Source organism: Talpa europaea, assembly GCF_964194135.1.
Source record: "Talpa europaea genome assembly, chromosome: 10".
NCBI classification, from domain to species: domain Eukaryota; kingdom Metazoa; phylum Chordata; class Mammalia; order Eulipotyphla; family Talpidae; genus Talpa; species Talpa europaea.
This window is the reverse complement of record NC_140077.1, coordinates 75,047,738-75,067,935: the sequence shown is the minus strand read 5'-3', so window position 1 is coordinate 75,067,935 and position 20,198 is coordinate 75,047,738. Positions and strand designations below refer to the sequence as shown.

The window sequence follows — 20,198 nt, the reverse complement described above, 5'->3', positions numbered from 1 at the left end:
GTTAAGATTGTTTGTGTATGCATATATTACCTGAAACTTTCTCAAATGAATTGAACCTATGAATGAAGCATGGGGGAAAAAACGTGCAAACAAAAAACAAAACCCTGTACATACCTATCAGTAAGCAGGTTCACACAGTGGGTAAATGCATAAGCTAAAAAAACTGTTTGAGAGAACCATAAAGCCTCTGGTGAAAATTTTGAAAGAGGAAAATGATCCTCAAATTAACTACTGAAAAGGGCCTCCCTGGTGACGCAGCGGTTGAGCGCTGGGTTGCGAAGCTGCCCGCAGCCTCTGCAGCGCAGGTTTGATCCCCGGCTGCTCCCCAGCCACTGGAGGAGGGTCCCACATGGCGCGCGGGCCTCTCTTGCCGCCCGCTGCTCCCCTCAGCAGTGAACTTCAGTCCTTCTGCCTGCTCTGCTCCTGCTCTGGCTCTGGTGAATTCTCTCATCCTCCCGTGCTTCTGACTGTACCCAGTGCTTGTATAAATAAATAAATAAATAAATAAATCTAAAAAAAAAAAAAAAAAACTATTTAAAAAAAAATTAACTACTGAAAAAGAAGACCACTCTCCACTTGGAAACACTGTGGTAATTTTTGGCTTGATAAGTATCTGAAAGGGATATTACATTATCAGAACAAAAATTTTATCCTCTACCAATAAAATGGCTCATAAGTCATTTTCCTAACATAAAAACAGTGTTTCTGTATCAAGTGGGTATTATCAGAGTTCAAATTTCAAGCAGTACCATATAAATTCCTTGAAATTCAATTTAAATTTACTTTTAAATACTTTTAAAAGGCTTTATTAAAGCCTTTCAAAATAAAAGTAAACTGTATTATTCAAAAGCCCTATTATGTTCCTGACTGTAAAAATCTTATTTTTTAAAAAGATTTATTTTATTTATTTTTGCGTAGAAGTGATATGTAGGCCAGAGATGCAGGGCTGAGAGGACTCACCAGAGACAGAGTGGGGAGCAGAACAGGCAGATAGACAGAAATACACTGCTAAGGGGAGCAGCAGGCCAGACAGGAGAGGTATGCTGTGCCATGTGGGTTGCTCCCTGGGTGGGGATTAAACTTAGGCTGCAGTGGCTGCTGATAGCTTCAGAGACTTTAAACTCTGGGCCACCAGAGAGGCCCTGAAAATCACATTCTTTTGGAAGGCAGTTGTGTAGGGAGTTGTAGCTTCCACCTCAGAGAGGCTTGAGAAACACCAAGAAAGTACTTTTCTTAGTTTCAGCACTAAATTAGCAACAATGACTTGTAGCACATTTAACTGAGAGATGACTGATAAAATTGACCAGTGAGAGAATAAATTTTAAAATGAAGGTAAAATTTTTTTTTAAAGTAAAGAGTCCATGTGTATTACAAGGAAAACACTGAAGTTGGAAGTAAAAAAGCCATAGCTGGGAATTCCCCAACTTGCATTTATTTTTATTTTTTAAAAAGATTTATTTATTTATGCATACAAGAGCTGGGGGACAGGCCAGAGGTGTAGCGGGTGAGAGGATCCACCAGAGACAGAGTGGAAAACAAAAAAGGCAGACTAACGAAGTACACTGCTGAGAGGAGCAGCGGGCAAGACAGGAGAGGTCTGCTGCGCCATGTGGGTAGCTCCCTGGCTAGTCCAGGGATGGAACTCATGTTGCAGAAGCTGCAGACAGCTTCATAGGTTGTGTCTTAAGCCCTTGGGCCACCAGGGAGGACCCCCAATTTATATTTTAAAAGCTGTCACCTTAAACATGTCACTTAACATGAGCGGTTTCCTTACCTATGAAAGTATCCTACCGTGGCAGCAAAAGCCATGTAACAAAAATGCTTTCATGGTCTTCCTGGTTAAGTCTCAGCACTAAAAAGTTATCAACAGCCACTGCAGCACCAGTTCCATCCCCAGCCAAGGAGCTAACCCACAAGGCTCAGCTAACCCACCTGTCTCCACCCACCTCTTTTAGCCTCAGCAGCGTATTTTAAGTATATCTGCCTTTTCTGCTCCCGATTCTGGATTCCGTCTCTGGTGAATCCTCTCACCCCTTGCATCTCTGGCTTACACCCCAGCTCTTGAGTGCGTAAGTTTAAAAAAAAACCCAAACTTTTCTTTTTTCTTTTGGAAAAAAAAAAAAAAAGAACCTCTCCAGGAGAAGAGCTCAGAATAGATGAAAACTTACAAAATGGAGATTATAAGCCCCAAAAGTCTCCTTATGGACCTTTCTCATCTCCACCTCCCCAAACCCTATCCCATAAATGAAGAGACACTGGCACACAGATGCTGAGAGATCCTGCTCAGTCCTCTCTCTTCCTCCAACCTAAAGCCTGGCAAGGATGAGACTCTACCATCTGGTTTAAATATCACCAAATGATGAGCTGGAGCAACCACACAGAAAATTGGAAGGATCTTGCTTTAAAGACTGTGTAATTATGTGGTTTTGATAGGGATCTGTTCTTTGTCTCTGGAGTTAGGTGATTAGAGTAACATGGTAATGTTTTCAGGATCTGCTGTCTGGAGTTCAGGAATGCGTGTTTAAAAAAAGCTCCAACCAAGAGCTCAAAACACACTAACCTCACGCTTCACATCTCTGAACATTACAGTTTTTTCAAGTCATTGCCGTTAGGGTCGATCTCTGACACACCCCACCCTCACACCGGCCCCGGCCCCGGGCGCTCCGCACTCGGCCGGAGGGCTGGTCGGCCCCTGCGCTTCGGCCCCGGGACTTGGGGGGCCGGGAAGTGAGCGTGAGGGCCGCGCAGCGCTTCTGCGCTGACATGTCCCCCACTCTCGGGCCCCAGCCCCGCCGGCACAGCCCACACCTCCCGCGGGGAGCGGCGGCCGGGCCACCAGGCGGCCGTGCCAGCCGGCCGAGCGCCCGCGGGCACCCGGCGCGCCCCGCCCGCCGCACCCCGCCGCCCACGAGGGCCCCCAGACGCCGACGCCCCCACAACACCTCCGCCGGGCCGACCGCGGCTCCTCCCCGCCCCCCGGCCGCGCCGGACGCCCCCTCCTCGACCCCGGCCCGGGGACGCCCGACGCCCGGGGACCCCGCGGCGGGGAGGGGGCCCGGGTCGGAGGGTGGGGCGCCCAGGTGAGGGCCGCTCCGGGCCGACGCCGCCACCACACAAAGGACCAGGGGCTCCCGCCGCCATATTGAAAACTTTCCTCCTCGCACGACAACTCGCAACTCCCCCACCCCCACCCCATCACACACCCCCGCACCCCGGGGGCGCAGGCGAGGACCCACAGGCCGCCGCGGCCCCGAGCGGCGCCTCCCCGCACGCCCGCGCCGCCGCCCGCCTCCGGGAGGCAGCACCCCGCGACCCCCCGCCGCTGCCACCGCTCCAGCCGGAACCGAACCCCGGCCCGGCCCGGCCCGGCCCGGCCCGCACACCCGCCCGCGCGCTCGCCGCCCGCCCGCCGGCCCCGCCGCCCCCGCCCGGCCCCGCCGCGGCCCCTCCGCCGCCCCCGCCCCACTCCGACGCCCCGGCCGCCCCAAACTTGACGCGGCCGCCGGGGCCACCCGCGCCCCGGCCCCGGCCCCGGCCCCGGCGCCGCGCGTCCGCGCTCCTCCCCCGCCGCGAGCAGGCTCGGGCTGGCGTGACTCACCGGCGGCGGCCGCACCTTGCAGATCCCGGTCTGCTCGGCGATCGGGCGGATCTTGTGGATGAAGGCGAAGGGGTCCGCGAACTCCTCCCAGCTGGGCTCGAACACCGGACACTCGGGGGGCGGCAGGAACTCGCCCAGCGGGCCCGGGCCCCCGAGGGGCAGCGCCGGGCGCGGGCCCGGGGGCGGCGCGGTGGCCGGCTCCATCGCCGCGGCTCGGCGCGGGCGACGACGGGGGGCGCCGGGGCCGGGGCCGGGGCCGGGGCCGGGGCCGGGGCCGGAGCGGGGCGGACGCGGCGGGCGGCGGCGGGGCCGGGAGCAGCAACGGCGGCACCTCGGGCTTTCTCAGCCTCCTGCGACGACGCTCGCCGCGGCCCACGCCGTGCGCCTCCGCCGCCACGGCGAGGAAAAAGAGTCCCGCCCCGCCCCCACCCGGCGCCCCGCTCCGCCCCCGAACCGGGCGGGGCCGCGCCCGCCGCCCGGACGCCGGGGTCCGAGCGGGCCCCCGAGGCGGCCTCGCCCGCCCCTGCTGCCAGACCCTCCCCCGCGAGCCCGCGGCCCCGGCACCCCCGGGCGCCCAGCCGGCCGCGTCGCGCTCGTGGCTGCGGCGTGCGGGCGCCCGGGACGAGGGCGCACTGGGGGAGCCCGGGCCGGCGCCGGCCCCTGGGATGGGCCGGGGTCTTCCGGGCCGGGCCCTGCCCGAAGGAGACAGCGGCGCGCGGCTCCGAGGGCGGGAGGCACCCGCCGCACAAGGGCACTTTTCGGCGCTCCTGTGCAGGGCCCTGCGCGAACTGCTTCGCGTGATGGGTCGTGGGACCAGGAGGCACGTCCCCGCATTTCCCTTTGCCATCAGCCCGGACCACGGGTTGAGGAAGCAGTTTGCCCAAGTGCCCACAGCTAATGTGTCGTGGGACTGTTGGCCGGAGGGCCAAGGTGTTGCAGAGAAGCGTGGTCCAAGAGCAGCAGGCAGGCGAGGCGGTATGTGAGAGCAGCAAAAGCCTTGTGACTGTTCCGGATGAGAAAATGAGGGGCCTAGATGAAGGCGCTGTGCCCCAGGTTAGGAGGAAGGAGTGCCAATGGAGGAGACTCCATTAGGACGAGTTGGTAAATGGGGGAGAGACAGTAGAGTAGCAGGAATGACTCAGATGACCAGCTTGTGGCCAGAGTAGATGGGGGTCCTTTGACATTGCTGGGGCAATAAACATACAAAGACAGCATAAAGGAAGAAAATTATAGGCCAATTTCTATCAGGAATGATACCGGAATTGTCAGGCCTAGTCTCTCAGCCAGGAACAGATCCCAGGCTGTAGTGGCAGCGCTGACTGACCCCCACCAACCCCAGCCACTAGACCCCCACGGGTTGGTGTCTCACGAAGCCGCAGCAGGAACTTCGCAGATGCTCAGGCAAGCAAGCGAGAAGAGGCAGGTTTGTTTAGAGAAAGAAAAAGTTTATTGAGGAGAAAAAGAACAGAAATAAAGTGGGACTCCCAGGCCAGGAAACCAGGCCTCGGTGGGCAAGGAAGCCAAAGTGGAGTTGTGTCTCAGGGAATATACATCTTTTTTCCCTCATTATTCTAAAGCTCCACCAGTCTCTCTGTGATTGGTTAGTTCTCGGCTGTCTCACTTAATTTGCTACTGAGTGGGGGATCTTCACATTCCTTATCCAACAGCTTTCTCTTTCCCCATTTGTTGCATCTTTATCTTTATGGCCCAGTCCTCTGGATGGGCAGCCCTGCATTGAAGTTAAACAGCTGCCCTTCTAAGTTGTCCATAAATTAAACCACTCTCCATTTCTCCAATCTCCGCCTCCCTTTACCACGTGAAGGAAACCAGGACCAGCATTAACAATGTTGTCCTTGGTCCTGAGATGTTTGTTTTTCCTAGTGGAATGGGTTACTTTCCCTTGGTTGTCCTTATCTCTGAAGCCTCCCTAAATTCTTCAGAGGTCCCCTCCTGCACTGTCCCTTAAACTGCCTAATTTCTAGCTTGCCCTGTCTCAGGAACAAAATGGTAGTAAACTGCCACAATGGACTATACACATGAATAACTAGGATTTATTCCATAAATTCAAGAATGGGTCAACATAAATCCATCATTGGGATTTGTCAAAATTAAAGTAAACAATCATATGATCATCTGACTAGATGGAGAAAAAGCATTTTACTAAATTCAGCATCTACTTGTGATGAAAAAATAAATCTCAATAAAGCGGGTTTAGAAGGAATAAACCTAAAGTGAATAATGGCCATCAGTGACAAAGTTATAGCCAACATAATACTCGATGGGGTATTATGGGGTATTATCCCTGTTTTGCAAGGCTTTAAGACGCAACCTATGAAGCTGTCCGCAGCCACTGCAACACGAATTTGATGTTGGCCAGGGAGCTACCCAAACGATGCAGCAGACTTCTCCTGTCTGGCCCGCTGCTTTCCTCAGCAGTGTATTTCAGTAGATCCACCTGTTCTGCTCCCCACTCTGTCTCTGGTGAATCCTCTCACCCCCCACACCTCTGGCCTACATCCCAGCTCTTGTATGCATAAATAAATCTTTATTAAAAAATGCAGTTTTGCCTGATTGTGTCTATGCAAACATCTTTTTCCTTAGTAAATTCGTGATGTGCTGCTGAATGGGGATACTGTACCAAAACCTTACTCAGAGGACCCCACTCACTCACTGAACCCTAACATTTGAACTAACTACGCAGTGACAAGCAGCCATCAGGGTCGGTTTTCTTTGACTCTCACAGAACTGATGCCATAAACATTAACCTTTAATAAGAGGAATAGCATGTTAGAGATAAACCAAAATGTGTTTATTATAGAACTATGATTCTGGCAACATGGGATCTAGTTAGAAACCAAAATGTACCCTGAAAGACCAATGTCAAGGGTGTTCTGACAGAAGGAAAAAAGAAGGATGAAGTCAAGGAGGATGAGGTAGCTGTCAGATGAAGGAATCACAAGGTGAAAGTGGTAGATGGAGTGTTCACAGAGCAAGTTATTTTATCAGACCTTTCAAATAGAATATTCTCATTCCTGATCATTTCATGGAACATCCCAGGGTCGATCCACTTTAAAGGGGGCAGGAAAGTCGCCTTGTCTTTGGTGGATCTTCCAGCCCTATTTTAATATGGCCACAGTGCTGTCACTTTTCTCAATTTATATTAGTTCACTGAATCTTCACAAGCATCCTATCGGGTAGACACTGATTTTGAAAGTACAAAACGATGCTAGTGATTGTAACCTTCAGAACACAGTTATATTTTCCTGGTTGCTAACCCATGAAATTCCCTAAAATGGCCTCAAACAAAGCTCTGAGTACTAACTTCCCTCCTAGTGAGCTGTTTCTGTTGACACATGAATTGAAAACATATGGAACAGGGCCTCCCTGGTGGCGCAGCGGTTGAGCGCTGGGTTGCGAAGCTGCCCGCAGCCTCCGCAGCTCCGGTTCGATTCCCGCACTGGAGGAGGGTCCCACATGGCGCGCAGACCTCTCCTGCCGCCCGCTGCTCCCCTCAGCAGTGTACCTCGGTCCTTCTGCCTGCTCTGCTCCCCGCTCTGGCTCTGGTGAATTCTCTCACCCTCCCGCGCTTCTGACTGTACCCAGTGCTTGTATAAATAAATAAATAAATCTTTAAAAAAAAAAAAAAAAAGAAAACATATGGAACACAATGAAACCATGAGGACTCCAGCCATAACTCTGCTGGACAGCACAGACACAGCCGCATGGGAGTGGGGACTTTCCCCAAGACTGGAGAAAGCAGTGGGGACTTTCCCCATTTTTCTGCCCAACAGAAAACTCATCTCCACACTGCACTTGGCTATGCCCAGAAAATTGAGATGGCTTTTTGAGGACACTGATGCTGGGGCCCTGCAGGGCACTTTTCTGACTCTTCCCTAGCAGCTGACTGTTAGAAAAACATGGTGGGTTTACCCCTAAGACAAAAGCTGTGGCCTGAGGACACCCCTCCCTCCTGTGAGAGCCAGGTTGAATGGTCCAATCAGGAGGTGTCTAGGGTGGAGGACCATAGAAGAGGATATAGGGCCTCCCCGGTGGCGCAGCGGTTGAGCGCTGGGTTGCGAAGCTGCCCGAAGCCTCTGCGGCGCCGGTTCGATCCCCGGCTGCTCCCCGGCCACCAAAGGAGGGTCCCACATGGCGCGCAGACCTCTCCTGCCGCCCGCTGCTCCCCTCAGCAGTGTACTTCGGTCCTTCTGCCTGCTCTGCTCCCCACTCTGGCTCTGGTGAATTCTCTCACCCTCCCGCGCTTCTGACTGTACCCAGTGCATGTGTAAACAGAACAAACAAATAAATAAATAAATAAACATGCCTCTATAAAAAAAAAAAAAAAAAAAAAAGAAGAGGATATAAGGAAGCACAGGAACAATTCCTGGATGCTGAGATGCCAATCCCAGCCTAGACGTGTTGCACGCTGTACCTGACCTCAGAGAGGACTGGAAGAAGGAAGATCAAGAAAAGGACCTGGGCCTCCTGGGTAGCACAGCGGGTTGAGCACCGTGCTGTGAAGCTGTTTGCAGTCTCTGCAGTGCAGGTTCAATTCCCGGCCGACCAGGGAGCAACCCACATGGTGCGGCAGACCTCTCCTGCCTTGCCCACTGCTCCCCTCAGCAGTGTCTTCAGTCCATCTGCCTGTTCTGCTTCCTGCTCTGTCTCTGGTGAATTCTCTCACCCTCCCGCGCCTCTGGCCTGTACCCCAGCTCTTTTTTTTTTTTTTTTAAAGATTTATTTATTTATTTATACAAGCACTGGGTATAGTCAGAAGCGCGGGAGGGTGAGAGAATTCACCAGAGCCAGAACGGGAAGCAGAGCAGGCAGAAGGACCGAAGCACACTGCTGAGGGGAGCAGCGGGCGGCAGGAGAGGTCTGCGTGCCATGCGGGACCCTCCTCCAGTGGTCTGGGAGCAGCCAGGGATTGAATCGGCGCTGCAGAGGCTGCCCGCAGCCTCGCAACCCAGAGCTCAACCGCTGTGCCACCGGGGAGGCCCACCCCAGCTCTTTTATAAATAAATAAATCTTAAAAAAAAAAAAAAACTTAAAAAAAAAAAAAGAGGAGGAGGAGGACCTGGAAGAGGCACGTAGGGCAGACACATGTGAAGCTGTGCTTGCTTCTAGGCCTTGGACTTGTACTAGGGTCTTGGGGCACATGGAAGGAGGCTCTTGAAACAGACATGGGTGAGAGACCTGAGGGGAAAGTGACGGGGCAGCCTTTATCTTGACTTGTATTTTGATTTTACTTTTTCCTTACACATCTGTCTGTCGCCTTCTGGCCCCTTCCTAAGGGCCTGTACCAGAAAGTACCTTAAGTTTGTGGCAAGCTTTTGAAGCTCAGAAGGCCTGCTTTGGTTCAACCCTGTTTGGCTGGGAATTTACCCACGAGGGGATGGGTAACTGGGTGCTTCATGGAGAAACTATTTTAACTATATTCTTTTTCTTCTTTTTATAATACACTAATTGTATTAAAATTCCTTTCCGGGCCTCCCAGGTGGCGCAGCGGTTGAGCGCTGGGTTGCGAAGCTGCCCGCAGCCTCTGTAGCATCGGTTCAATTCCCGCTGCTCCCGGCCACCTGAGGAGGGTCCCACATGGCGCGCAGACCTCTCCTGCCGCCCGCTGCTCCCCTCAGCAGTGTACTTCGGTCCTTCTGCCTGCTCTGCTCCCCACTCTGGCTCTGGTGAATTCTCTCACCCTCCCCCGCTTCTGACTGTACCCAATGCTTGTATAAATAAATAAATCTTAAAAAAAAATTAAAAAAATAAAATTCCTTTCCATTGAAGGTCTTACACACTAGAGCATGTTTTGTCTTGATATGGTGGATGGCAGAACCCATTAGAGGGCTTAGGGGGTCCTGGGTAGCCCTCCTTCTGCCTGCTAACAACATGAGTCTCCATTCATGCCTTAAGTTTACCACTTTTCTGACTAAACCTCCTTTTCCTAACCCCAGACCTTATCTCTGTGACTGGCTTACATAACTGAGTTTTCCTGAGATCACTATTCTCAATTCCAAGAACATGTGATGAAGGCAAAGAGATGGGAAGTGAAGGAGATCTGAATACTTTTGAACATTTTTTAGTCTTTTAAAGGATTTTTTTTTAAAAAAAAGATTTATTTCCTTTATTTATGCATATAAGAACTAAGGTATAGGCCAGAGGTGGTGGAGGGGGGCAGTGAGAGGATTCTCCAGAGAGAGAGTGGGAAACAGAACAGGCCGATTGACTGAATACACTGCTGAGGGGAGCCCCAGGCAAGACAGGAGAGGTCTGCTGCACCACGTGGGTCAGCTCCCAGGCCAGGGATCCAACTGGTAATAGCTTGATAGCACTGAGGTTTAACTCCTAGGCCACCAGGGAGGCCTTCAATTCTTCATTTTAAAAGAGGTGGGAAGGGAAAATTCTCATATTCAATAAAATCCAAAAGTCCTTCATCCCCCATATCAGAAAGATCTCTGGAGAAGGTAGTTTTTAATTTTTCTTTTTTCAGCTAAACCTTTTCTTTCTGCCCTCTGCAATGTTGACTTAAAACTAGATAGGAAATACAGCAAGTCGTCACAAAACGTTCATAGCTGAATTTAGGTAGTGGGTAGAGAGAGAGGAACTTGCTGCCAAGCCGCTGTTGCTGGCCTCCCTGGTGGCGCAAGGGGTTAAGTCTCAGCACTATGAAGCTATCAGCAGCCACTGCAGCGTGAGTTTGACCCCTGGGCAGGGCGCTGACCCACATGGTACAACAGACCCCTCCTGACCTGCCCGCTGCTCCCCTCAGCAGTGTATTTCCAGCAATCCACCTGCTCTGCTCCCCACTCTGACTCTGGTGAATCCTCTCACCCCTTGCACCTCTGGCCTGTACCCCAGGGCTTGTATGCATAAAATAAATCAACCTTTAAAAAGAATTCCGCTGGGGGTGGGGGGGTCTGCTCTTTCGAGGGTCTGCTGGAGTTGATTTCCTGTCCTGTGCTTCTCCCTCTCCCCCACCATCTCCCCTTCCCTCTACCGCCCGCCCCCCAACACCCCAACCCCCCCACCAACACTGACACCCTTCAAACCAGGGAGGGGTAACTTTGAGGAAGAGTCTGCGCAGGTACGACTCGGGGCTGCTACTTAAGCGCGCTGCACGGGAGGGAAGAGCGGCCCACGGGGCTCCCCGCCAGCGCCCGGCCTCGTGGACCCCTCCGCCCCCAGCTCCAAGCCCTCCCGGCGCCGCGTCCTCCATTTCCGGCAGTGACCCTAAGCGACGAGGGGCCGTCGCCCCACACCCGGCGGCCGCCGTCTGGCTCCCCGCGGCGCGGAGCGACGCCGAGGGCGGGGCGGCCGCCGGGGAGCGAGGGCAGCCCGGGCAGCGGCAGGGCTCGCGGGGCCGCGGCGGCGGCGGGCCGGGGAGTCGCGCCTGCTGCCCTTTATGATGTGTGTTTACATGGGCGGAGGGATCCCTCGCCAGCTGACAGCCACACCGCGGCCGGCCCTTCTTTTTTTAAAGAGCCTTGCCTCGCGCGCTGATTGGCCGCGCTGCGGGCGCGTCAGCCTCCGGGGGCGGGGCCCGCGCCGCATTGTCTGGTCCGGGGCCGGCCGGACGCCCCAGAGGCCGGCCCGGAGCCACCCGGGCCCGGACGTCCCGCGGCTCCTGGGAGCGAAGCGTCTGGGAGCGCGTCCCTGCCGGGGTCAAGTTCGGGTTCCCGGAGGCGAGCGGAGTTGGAACCCCGGCGGCCGCAGCGGAACCCAGCCCCGCTCGGAGTGCCACGTCTCCAGGAACCCCCCCCCCCCTTGCTCTAGGACAACCCTCCGCCCCTCCCGGACCTCGGTCCCCCAGAGCACCCCAGTGTGTGCAGCCCCAGCACTTGGGCGCATTTCTAGGGAGATCATCAGGCCCGCTCAGGGTACTGTGCAAAATTCTGTAGATGAGACATCGAATAAAATACAGTTGCTGCGCTTCAAGGGATTGTATTCTAGTTCAGGGGAGAGAAAAAACAACAAATACACGCTAAGAAAAACCACGGTAGAGTAACAGAGGATGGAATGGGAGGTGGTAAGAGGCTACTTGAGCCTCGGTGACCTAAGGCAGGAAAAATAACATTGAGCTCATATTTGGCTCTAGGAAAGTCTGTAAGAATACCATACACAAGGTCCCTGAAGCCAGAAACAGCTCCATTTGTCCAAGGGATGCTTCCATCACCCAAGATGCCAGGGATGGGGGGAGGGAGATGAAGTCAAAAGGCAGAGAGAGGCTAAAGCAGGCAGGATTTTGTACATGGTGGTCAGGACTTTGGATTTCCTCCTAGCTGCGGTGGGAAGCCATTGGAGAGCTGTAGGTAGGGAAGGGAAATAATTTGATTCATGATTTTATTTTACTATCTATTTTTTTATTATCTATTTTTTTATTATCTATTTTATTATCTATTTTTTACTATCTATTTTACTATCTATTTTTTTAAATATTTAGTTATTCATGCATGCAAGAACTGGGATACAGGCCAGAGGTGTGTGTGTGGGTGGGGTTGGGGGTGTGAGAGGATTCACCCGAGACAGAGCAGAGAACAGAACAGACAGATTGACAGAAACACACTGCTGAGGGGAGCAGCAAGAGAGTCAGGAGAGGTCTGCTGTACCTTGTGGGTAGCTCCCTGGCCAGGGATAAAACTCATGCCGCAATGGCTGCAACCAGCTTCATAGTTTGCGTCTCAACCCCTTGCGCCACCAGGGAGGCCCTGATTCATGATTTTAAAAGCTGTAGGGCAATGTATGTGGAGAATAGATTGCAGGAGAACAGGATGGAGGTGTGGACCATGAGAAGGCTATTGTAGTAGTCCTGACAGGAATCAGAGTAGTTGAACTAATGTAGGAGAAGGAATGGAGAAAAGGGTCATATTCTGTTACATTTTGGAGGAAAGAGTGGAAGAGAGAGAGAGAAGTAGAAGGAAACAGAGATATCAAGGATGACTGTTCTATTTCTCCTAATGAACAAATGATAGTGCTATTTACTGAGATGGGGAAAACCTGGCAGAGGGAAAGTCTCAGGGGGGCAAAAGAACATACAATTCTGTTTACCTGTTAAAGTTGAGTACCTCTTCTTTATCCAAGTAGAGATGCTGAAGTTAGATAATCTGGAGCTCAGTTTAGGGGGTCACAGTTGTAGATAAGATCAGTTACGGGATATACCAATGTGTGTGGGTGCGTGTAAATGTACTGCACACATCTGGAACTCTGTGCATATATACACGTATAGTCTGTAAGCACATGATGAGTATGCACATGTATGTACACACATTGCTATCACTTAAGTCAAGGGACTGGGTAAAGCACCAATGGAAAGTGGACAGCAAGAAAAGAGAGTGGAGGACAGAGCTGTAGGGCAATTTTTCAGCTACTGGATGGGAAGAGGATGAGGCAGGAAAGAAAGGAGAAGGATGTCAGAGAAGAAGGTATGTCAAGATGGAGGAGGAGCCAGCCCTGTCAAAGGGTCCAGAGAGGTTGGGTAACAGGAGGACAGAGAATGTGCCTGGGCAGAGGACTAAAGAACACTTCCTAGGAGTGTGGCTGGGCGGTGGGCAGAGGAATGGGCAGACTTAGGAGAGAACTGAATTCAGGGAGAGGTTTTGCTTTTGGCTCTGTTTCCACTGGCAGAGGGTAAAGCTCCTTTTCATAGCGCCGGGAATTGGCCAGTGGAGAGGGAGAGATGGAGAATGCACAAGATAGAGGTAGTTGCAGGGGAAGGACTTGAGAAGGCGCTGGACTGGGACTCAAGGGCACGGTCACCGGAGGGAAGAGAAGCCAGGGCAGAGATGCAAGGAGTGGAGGGCATGTGGATAGTGGCTTGGGATGGACAACAGTTAAGAGCTGCTCTCAGGTACCTCTGATGCTAGCGAGCAGGACACAGGCGCAACATCACAGAGGGAGCTTAGCTCAAGGGTGGGAAAAGGGGGGCCCTCTGTTTGCTCTGCCAGCCTCACCTGCCTCACTCTCTTTCTTCATGACTCAGGAGTAGTTGTCCTCACCAGCACAGCCCTTCAGACCCTTTCTCTTCTGCCTCCTCCTGAAGCCTGGGAGCTCAGAGGGCTGAATGAGCACAGCGCTGCGAGGTGACTGGTAGATGGCACAGGAGGTGCAGGGGGCCCAGAGATCTGCCTGTGCTGGGAGTCCTTCCCCTGCAACTGGCCAGCCTAAGGTGCAGCGCGTGTGTCCATGTATTTGTGTTCTAGAGAGAAGCAGCCTAGTCTTTTACATAAGGTGGTTTGTATCCGAAACACCTGACTAAAAATCTTGCTAAGAGATCAGGTAAGTAAAACTTAATCTGTAAAGTCTTTTCTTTTTTAAGATTTATTTATTTATGCGTATAAGAACTGGGGTGTAGGCCAGAAGTGTGGGGGGTGAGAGGATTCACCAGAGACAGAGTGAGGAGCAGAACAGGTGGATCTACTGAAAATAGGCAATGAAGCAGGCCTGGGAGGAGCGAGGACAGAGGAGTTCACGATGATGGTGATGAGGTCTAGAATATGGGGCACTGTGGGAGAAGGTTTCTGGGGACAAAGGGGGAAGTCCCAGGGAGGACTGGATGGACAGCCCTGGATGTACCTATTATCTCTCTGCTCCAGGAGACACATCCAACCCACACCATGCGGTGTTCTATCAGGCGCTGCATCTTCACCTCAGCGGGCATCGGGTTCCTGTGGCTCTTCATCACTTTGAAAGTCCCTGGGGAAATTGAAGAGGAGCAAAAGGAGATTGCCATCAGAACACAAGTAGCAGCCCCTCCTCTCGGTGTGGGAATTGGGGGCGGGGTATGGGGTGGGAATGACGTGGACAGATAGAGACTCAAGCGCACCTGTACATTTTCCCCTGAGAGCAGGAAGCCCCACGGGCAGCTGAGGTATGGACCTGGACCCTTTGGCCTATAAAGAAGCTGCATTTTAAAAATGGGTGTTAAATTCAAGAGGAGGACAGATGTTGCTCGACTCCTGGTGCTCTGGCCGATGGTCAGACAGCCTCAGGATGTGCTGGGGAAACTGAGTCTCTCCACCTCCTTCCTGGAAAAGCTAATGGGAAGCCTGCAGGGACTCAACCTGTCTTTTATGAAAGAAGGTGCATCGTTTGCCTTTGTCGTTTCTGTAGAGGGACAGTTACAGCAGAAGGAAGACCCCGAGTCCAGCAGAAAACTGGGAGAGTATTACCTTCAAATATATGAAGACAACCCACCAGAGAAGAAAGAGTGAGTTCCAAGGAGGGGAATGGTAATTAGCAAGAGAATTAAGGTAGACAGGAAGGAGGGAGAGAGGGAAATGGAAGGGAGAGGAGAGGATGGAGGGAGGAAAGGAAGAAGATAAAAGGAGGAGAACAGGAGGCAGGAAAGTTTGACTCTGAAAGATTAGGCTCTCCCCACCATCGCATTTATATACCAGGGATGAGAAAGGAAGGAAATGATGAAGGTAATTTTATTTATTTTTTTAAAAATTCATTTATTTATGCATACAAGAACTGGGGCACAGGCCAGAGGTACAGGGCATGAGAGGATTCACCAGAGTAGAGTGGGGAGCAGAACAGGTGGATCCGCTGAAATACACTGTTGAGGGGAGCAGCGGGCGAGACAGGAGAGGTCTGCTGCACCATATGGGCAGCTCCCTGGCTGGGGATGGAACTGGTGCTGCAAAGCCTGCGGACAGCTTCACAGTGCTGTGCTTAATCCCTTGCACCACCAGGGAGGTCCATGATGAAGGTAATTTTATAGGAAGACAGAATCACTAGATTAGGACACCTGGATTAGAGGGAGTCCTGCTCCTTAAGTTTAGTGGGTCAGAACTTGCTCAAGGGCCTATGTGTGTGGCAGGAGTGGGACAAGAATCTTGGTGTCTGACTTCCAGCAGATGTGCTTCTAATATATCTTCTTCAAAGGAGAGCTTTGGGGCCTCCCTGGTGGCACAGCGGATTGAGCACAGTGCTGTGAAGCTGTCCACAGCCTCTGCAGTGCTGGTTTGATTCCTGGCCAGGCAGGGAGATACCCTGATGGCGCAACAGACCTCTCCTGTCTCACTCGCTGCTCCCCTCAGCAGTGTACTTTGGTCCTTCTGCCTGTTCTGCTCCCTGCTCTGTCTCTGGTGAATTCTCTCACCCTCCTGCACCTCTGGCCTGTACCCCAGTGCTTGTATAAATAAATAAATCTTTAAAAAAATTTTTTTTTAAAAAAAGGAGAGCTTTGACATGAACTGGGTAAAAACAAGAATTGCACCGGCTATATAATAGCTATCATTTGCTGAGCACATAAATTCTGTGCCACAAAAATTTGCCCCAACAATTCAGAAGGATTCACAGGCACTTGGCCTCACAAAGGTCAGTGCTTCTCCAAACTTAAGGTGTACACCAGTCACCTGGGGTGGTATTAAGATGCAGATTCTGCCCAACTGGAGTTGAGGAAGGGACCCAGATTCTTCATTTCTAAAAAGCTTTCAGAGGAGGCTGAGGTTGCAGGGCCAAGGACCACCCTAGAGTAGCCAGAATCTAATCACTCCGGTGCCAGCTGGGAGAATAAATGGGAAGCAGAGAGGGCAGAAATGCAGGAGAGCCTCCCAGAGAGCATCCTGGGCCTTCTCACCACCCTCTGCTCCTGTGTACCCTCACGTTGTCCCTGTGTTGTCTCTCCTTAGCCTGGCTGACTGTGGGGATCTCCACAGTGGCGCGATCAAATCAAAGCAGCCTCTTGTTCACACTGGTCTCCCTGTTCCGATCCTCTTCGAAGACTGAGCAGAAACGCCTCACCGTGCTGGTCCACCTGGCAGACTCTGACCTCACCTGGCTCAGAGAATCCGTTGTCCACATTTCAAAACTCTTCAGCCCACAGATCTTGGCAGGGCAGCTGCTGCTAATCCACGCGCCATCTGATGCCTACCCCAACGTGGAGGATGACGGGGACCGGGCCTACCGCAGAAAGTTCTACTCCAAGCAGAATGTAGACCACGCCTTCCTCATGAGCTTTGCCACCAGGCTCTCTGACTACTTCCTGTTGCTAGATGACAATGTCTTTTGTGCCCCCAACTTTATTAGTCACATTCAATGGAAGGTGAACACCCTGAAGTCCCAGCCCTGGGTGTTCCTGGAGTTCTCCAACGTGGGCTTCCTTGGCAAACTCTTCCACAGCAGGGACCTCCCACTCCTGGCCCACTTCCTCCTCCTTTTCTATAGGGAGAAGCCCCTGGACCAGCTGATCCCTCACTTCCGTGCCCTGCTGGCCCAGAAGGATGCGATCCTCGCCAGGCCTTTCCTCTTCTACCGCCGCATCTCCTACTCTGGCCTTGATGGCAGCCAGAAGGCCACAGCGTTTCCAAAATACCCCGATGGTCCTGACAACCCGCCGGGGGCTGTATTTACCGACATGAAGGTCTTTGGTGTCCATTTCCCCTGGGAGGCCTACACTCTGGATGAGTCTTTCTTTTGGACCTACAATGTCAGTGGGGGGAGTCACCTGACAGTCATTTTGAACCAGCCGGCGAACTTGAGGAGAGTGCAGGTGTTGACAGGGACCATAGTGGATGGGAAGCACGCCCTGGAGAGGGGGCAGGTGGAGCTGGGCTACGACCCCGAGGGCCTGCCTCAGCACTGCGGCAGCTTCATCTTGCTGGGCCCTCTCCTGGAGGGGCAGATGGATCAGGAGATAGTTCTGAAGAGTATGGGGTACAATGTGAGCTGCGTGAGGCTGGTGGCAAAAGCCAGTCAGGTTGGCGGGCTCATGGTCAGGCATATTTACCTCTGGCAGGAAAATGCAAAAGACGTGGCCCCTGTTCAGAGTTGAAGATAACACCAGTAAGAGTATAGAAAATTAAAATCTTGATCTGTCTTGCCTACAAGAAAGCAAGATGCTTCTTTTTTTTCAAGATTTATTTATTTATGCATACAAGAGCTGGGGTACAGGCCAGAGGTGTGGGGGGTGAGAGGATTCACCAGAGACAGAGTGGGGAGCAGAACAGGCAGACTGACTGAAATACACTGTTGACGGGAGCAGCAGGCAAGACAGGAGAGGTCTGCTGCACCATGTGGGTAGCTCCCTGGCCAGCCGGGGATCGAACTTGTGTTGCAGTGGCTGCGGATTGCTTCATAGTTTGCGTCTTAACCCCTTGCACCCAACAGGGAGGCCCAGCAAGATGCTTCTTTGACCTCATTCTGTTCTGGCCCTATCCAATTTGCTGGTGGGCTTTTGGGATTAATGAATGCAGAGGCTTGGGCTGCATTTCTGGCTCACCAAGGCCCGGATATATCATGAATACCGCCCTTGGCAGTACTTTCCGTAGCCCACTAAGAGCTCGTGGAAGTGGGACTTTGCCGAGACGGAGGAGGAGTGGAAGTGGTGTTAGCAGGAGATGTTTTCGATGGGTGGAGACAAGTAAGGGACCTGTTGGAAGGAGGCCTTATGGTGAGTAAAACCATGGCTTTTAGCATCAGACTGATAGGGTTCAAAGCTCAGCTGTCTTTTATTGGTTGAGTGACTTTGGGGACTTACTTTTACCTCTGGACCTTGGTCTTCTCATCAGGTGAAATGGGGCTCATCATAGAGGGTCCCTCTGAGAACTCAGAGGTGAGAAGTATGTTGGGCATCTCAAGCACCATTTGCTACTTAGTAAGCACTGGATGAATATTAGCCTTTCAGTGTTCCTAAAAGAGAAAAGGAGGAAAGATATTGCAGTTCCCAGCAAAGGTCCCCTGGTTCCCTGGTACCCACATCCTCCCCGCCCTGGATTGCACCCCTTACTCCTTCCTGTGTGAACCACCTCTTCTGTGACACCAGCTGCCTCTTCTGTGACACCAGCTCAGAGGTCCCTTCAAGCCCCCAGGGCACCTTCACCTGACTAATGAGTTCTCCTTTTATCTTCAAGTCCATTGCCCAAAGGACTTTTGTGGGTTCTGTGGAGTGAGTGAGCAACTCCTTGCTTTTGGGTCACTTTAGTTCATCAAGCTTATGGGAATATGTTATCTGATTTAATCCTCAGAAGCATACTATAGGGGTTCCCCATTTTACAGATAAAAAAATATGTATTATTGAGTGACACCAGTTTTCTAGACTTCAGGGGTGCCACAAGGAGGCAGGTCTGGGAAATCTCACAGTTGTTAAGCCATGCTGACCCCAGAGCCTGATCTTTTTTTTTTTTTTTTTTTTTTTTTTTTTTTTGATAGAGGCATGTTTTATTTATTTATTTGTTTGGGTTTTTTTTTTTGTTTATACAAGCACTGGGTACAGTCAGAAGCGCGGAAGGGTGAGAGAATTCACCAGAGCCAGAGCGGGGAGCAGAGCAGGCAGAAGGACTGAAGTACACTGCTGAGGGGAGCAGCGGGCGGCAGGAGAGGTCTGCGCGCCACGTGGGACCCTCCTCTGGTGGCCAGGGAGCAGCCGGGGATCGAACCAGCGCCGCAGAGGCTGCGGGCAGCTTCGCAACCCAGCGCTCAACCGCTGAGCCACCAGGGAGGCCCTGAGAGCCTGATCTTTTCTGGATTGTGATTCCTGGGTCCCTAGCAGCCCTTGCAATTTGACACCTTAGCACCCAACCAAACTGACACAGACTCCTCTGCTCTGCCCTTTCTGGGATGTGGCTGTTCATTGCTGGGGGAAGAGGGCAGTTGCCATTCCTTCTCAGCAAACGGCCGCTCAGTGAAACTGACTCAAGTGGGGCAGGAGGAAGTGGAGCAGGAACACAAGTCACCATGTGCCCTACTTCCAGCCAGCCTCACTGTGAGGTGGGGAGGGAGGCGCAGGGGACATGGGTGACCACCGTCATTTGTAGCTATCACTCGAACCTGAACCTTAATTACCGGCTTCCTAAGATCTTAGGGGGTCAATGTCTCTCTCTGCCCTTAACTCAGCATTCAGCAGTCCAAAGCCTCACACCCCGGGCCCTCAAGCTTGCTCAGAACCTGAATGTGACTGGGGGCAGCACTATGTGGAGGTGACTGTGCACAGGCCCTGCCCGCAAAGGCTCATTTGCTGGAGACCAGTCCTTTCCCTCTGCAGGGAAACTGTCCTTGGGCCTGGAGACCCCAGGTCATGAGCACACGGTCCCCTCCTGGGGAGCTTTCACCTGGTTCTGGCCACCCTGCTGCACCTTCACCCTGGCACTAAAAAGCGTCCACTGCCCCCTTATTCCTGCCCGGTCCACTCCTGGCCAGCCCACAAAATCCATTCAGCCATCAGCCCCTTGGACACTGCCTGCCCGGGTCATGGCTCGTTTGTGTCTCCGCATCTACGTCACCATGTGCCACAACCGCTTCACAGCTTCCTCTTCCTCTGTTCTGCCCTAGGGTGGGACTCAGGTGGCAAGTGGGTTTCAAGTCCCATATGCGGGGGAGCCCTGGGTGGTGGCACCTGGAGGATCCTAGGGCTCCTGCTGCTCAGAGCAGGGGCAATAGGTGCTGCCTCAGAGAACTGACCACAGCAGCCTCAGTGGGCCCTCCAGGATGCTGGCTGGGTTCAGACTCATTAGATGCTTCTTCCCATTCCCCAGGAGAGCCAAGGTCTTGCAGACTTACTCCTTTCTTTTTCTTTTCTTTTTTTTTTTTAAATAAGATTTATTGGGCCTACCTGGTGGCGCAGCGGTTGAGCGCTGGGTTGCAAAGCTGCCCGCAGCCTCTG

At 52.6% G+C, this 20,198-nt stretch overlaps 1 protein-coding gene across 1 annotated transcript; it reads left to right on the top strand.

Moving 5' to 3' along the window:
- Positions 1 to 14,208: 14,208 nt before the first annotated feature.
- On the top strand, positions 14,209 to 17,372 carry LOC311178800 (alpha-1,3-mannosyl-glycoprotein 4-beta-N-acetylglucosaminyltransferase-like protein MGAT4E; the record flags this gene model as incomplete). Its single annotated transcript, XM_084245532.1, has 2 exons — positions 14,209 to 14,353; positions 16,231 to 17,372. The coding sequence occupies 2 exons, from the start codon at positions 14,209 to 14,211 to the stop codon at positions 17,370 to 17,372; spliced, it is 1,287 nt and encodes a 428-aa protein (XP_084101658.1).
- Positions 17,373 to 20,198: the final 2,826 nt, after the last annotated feature.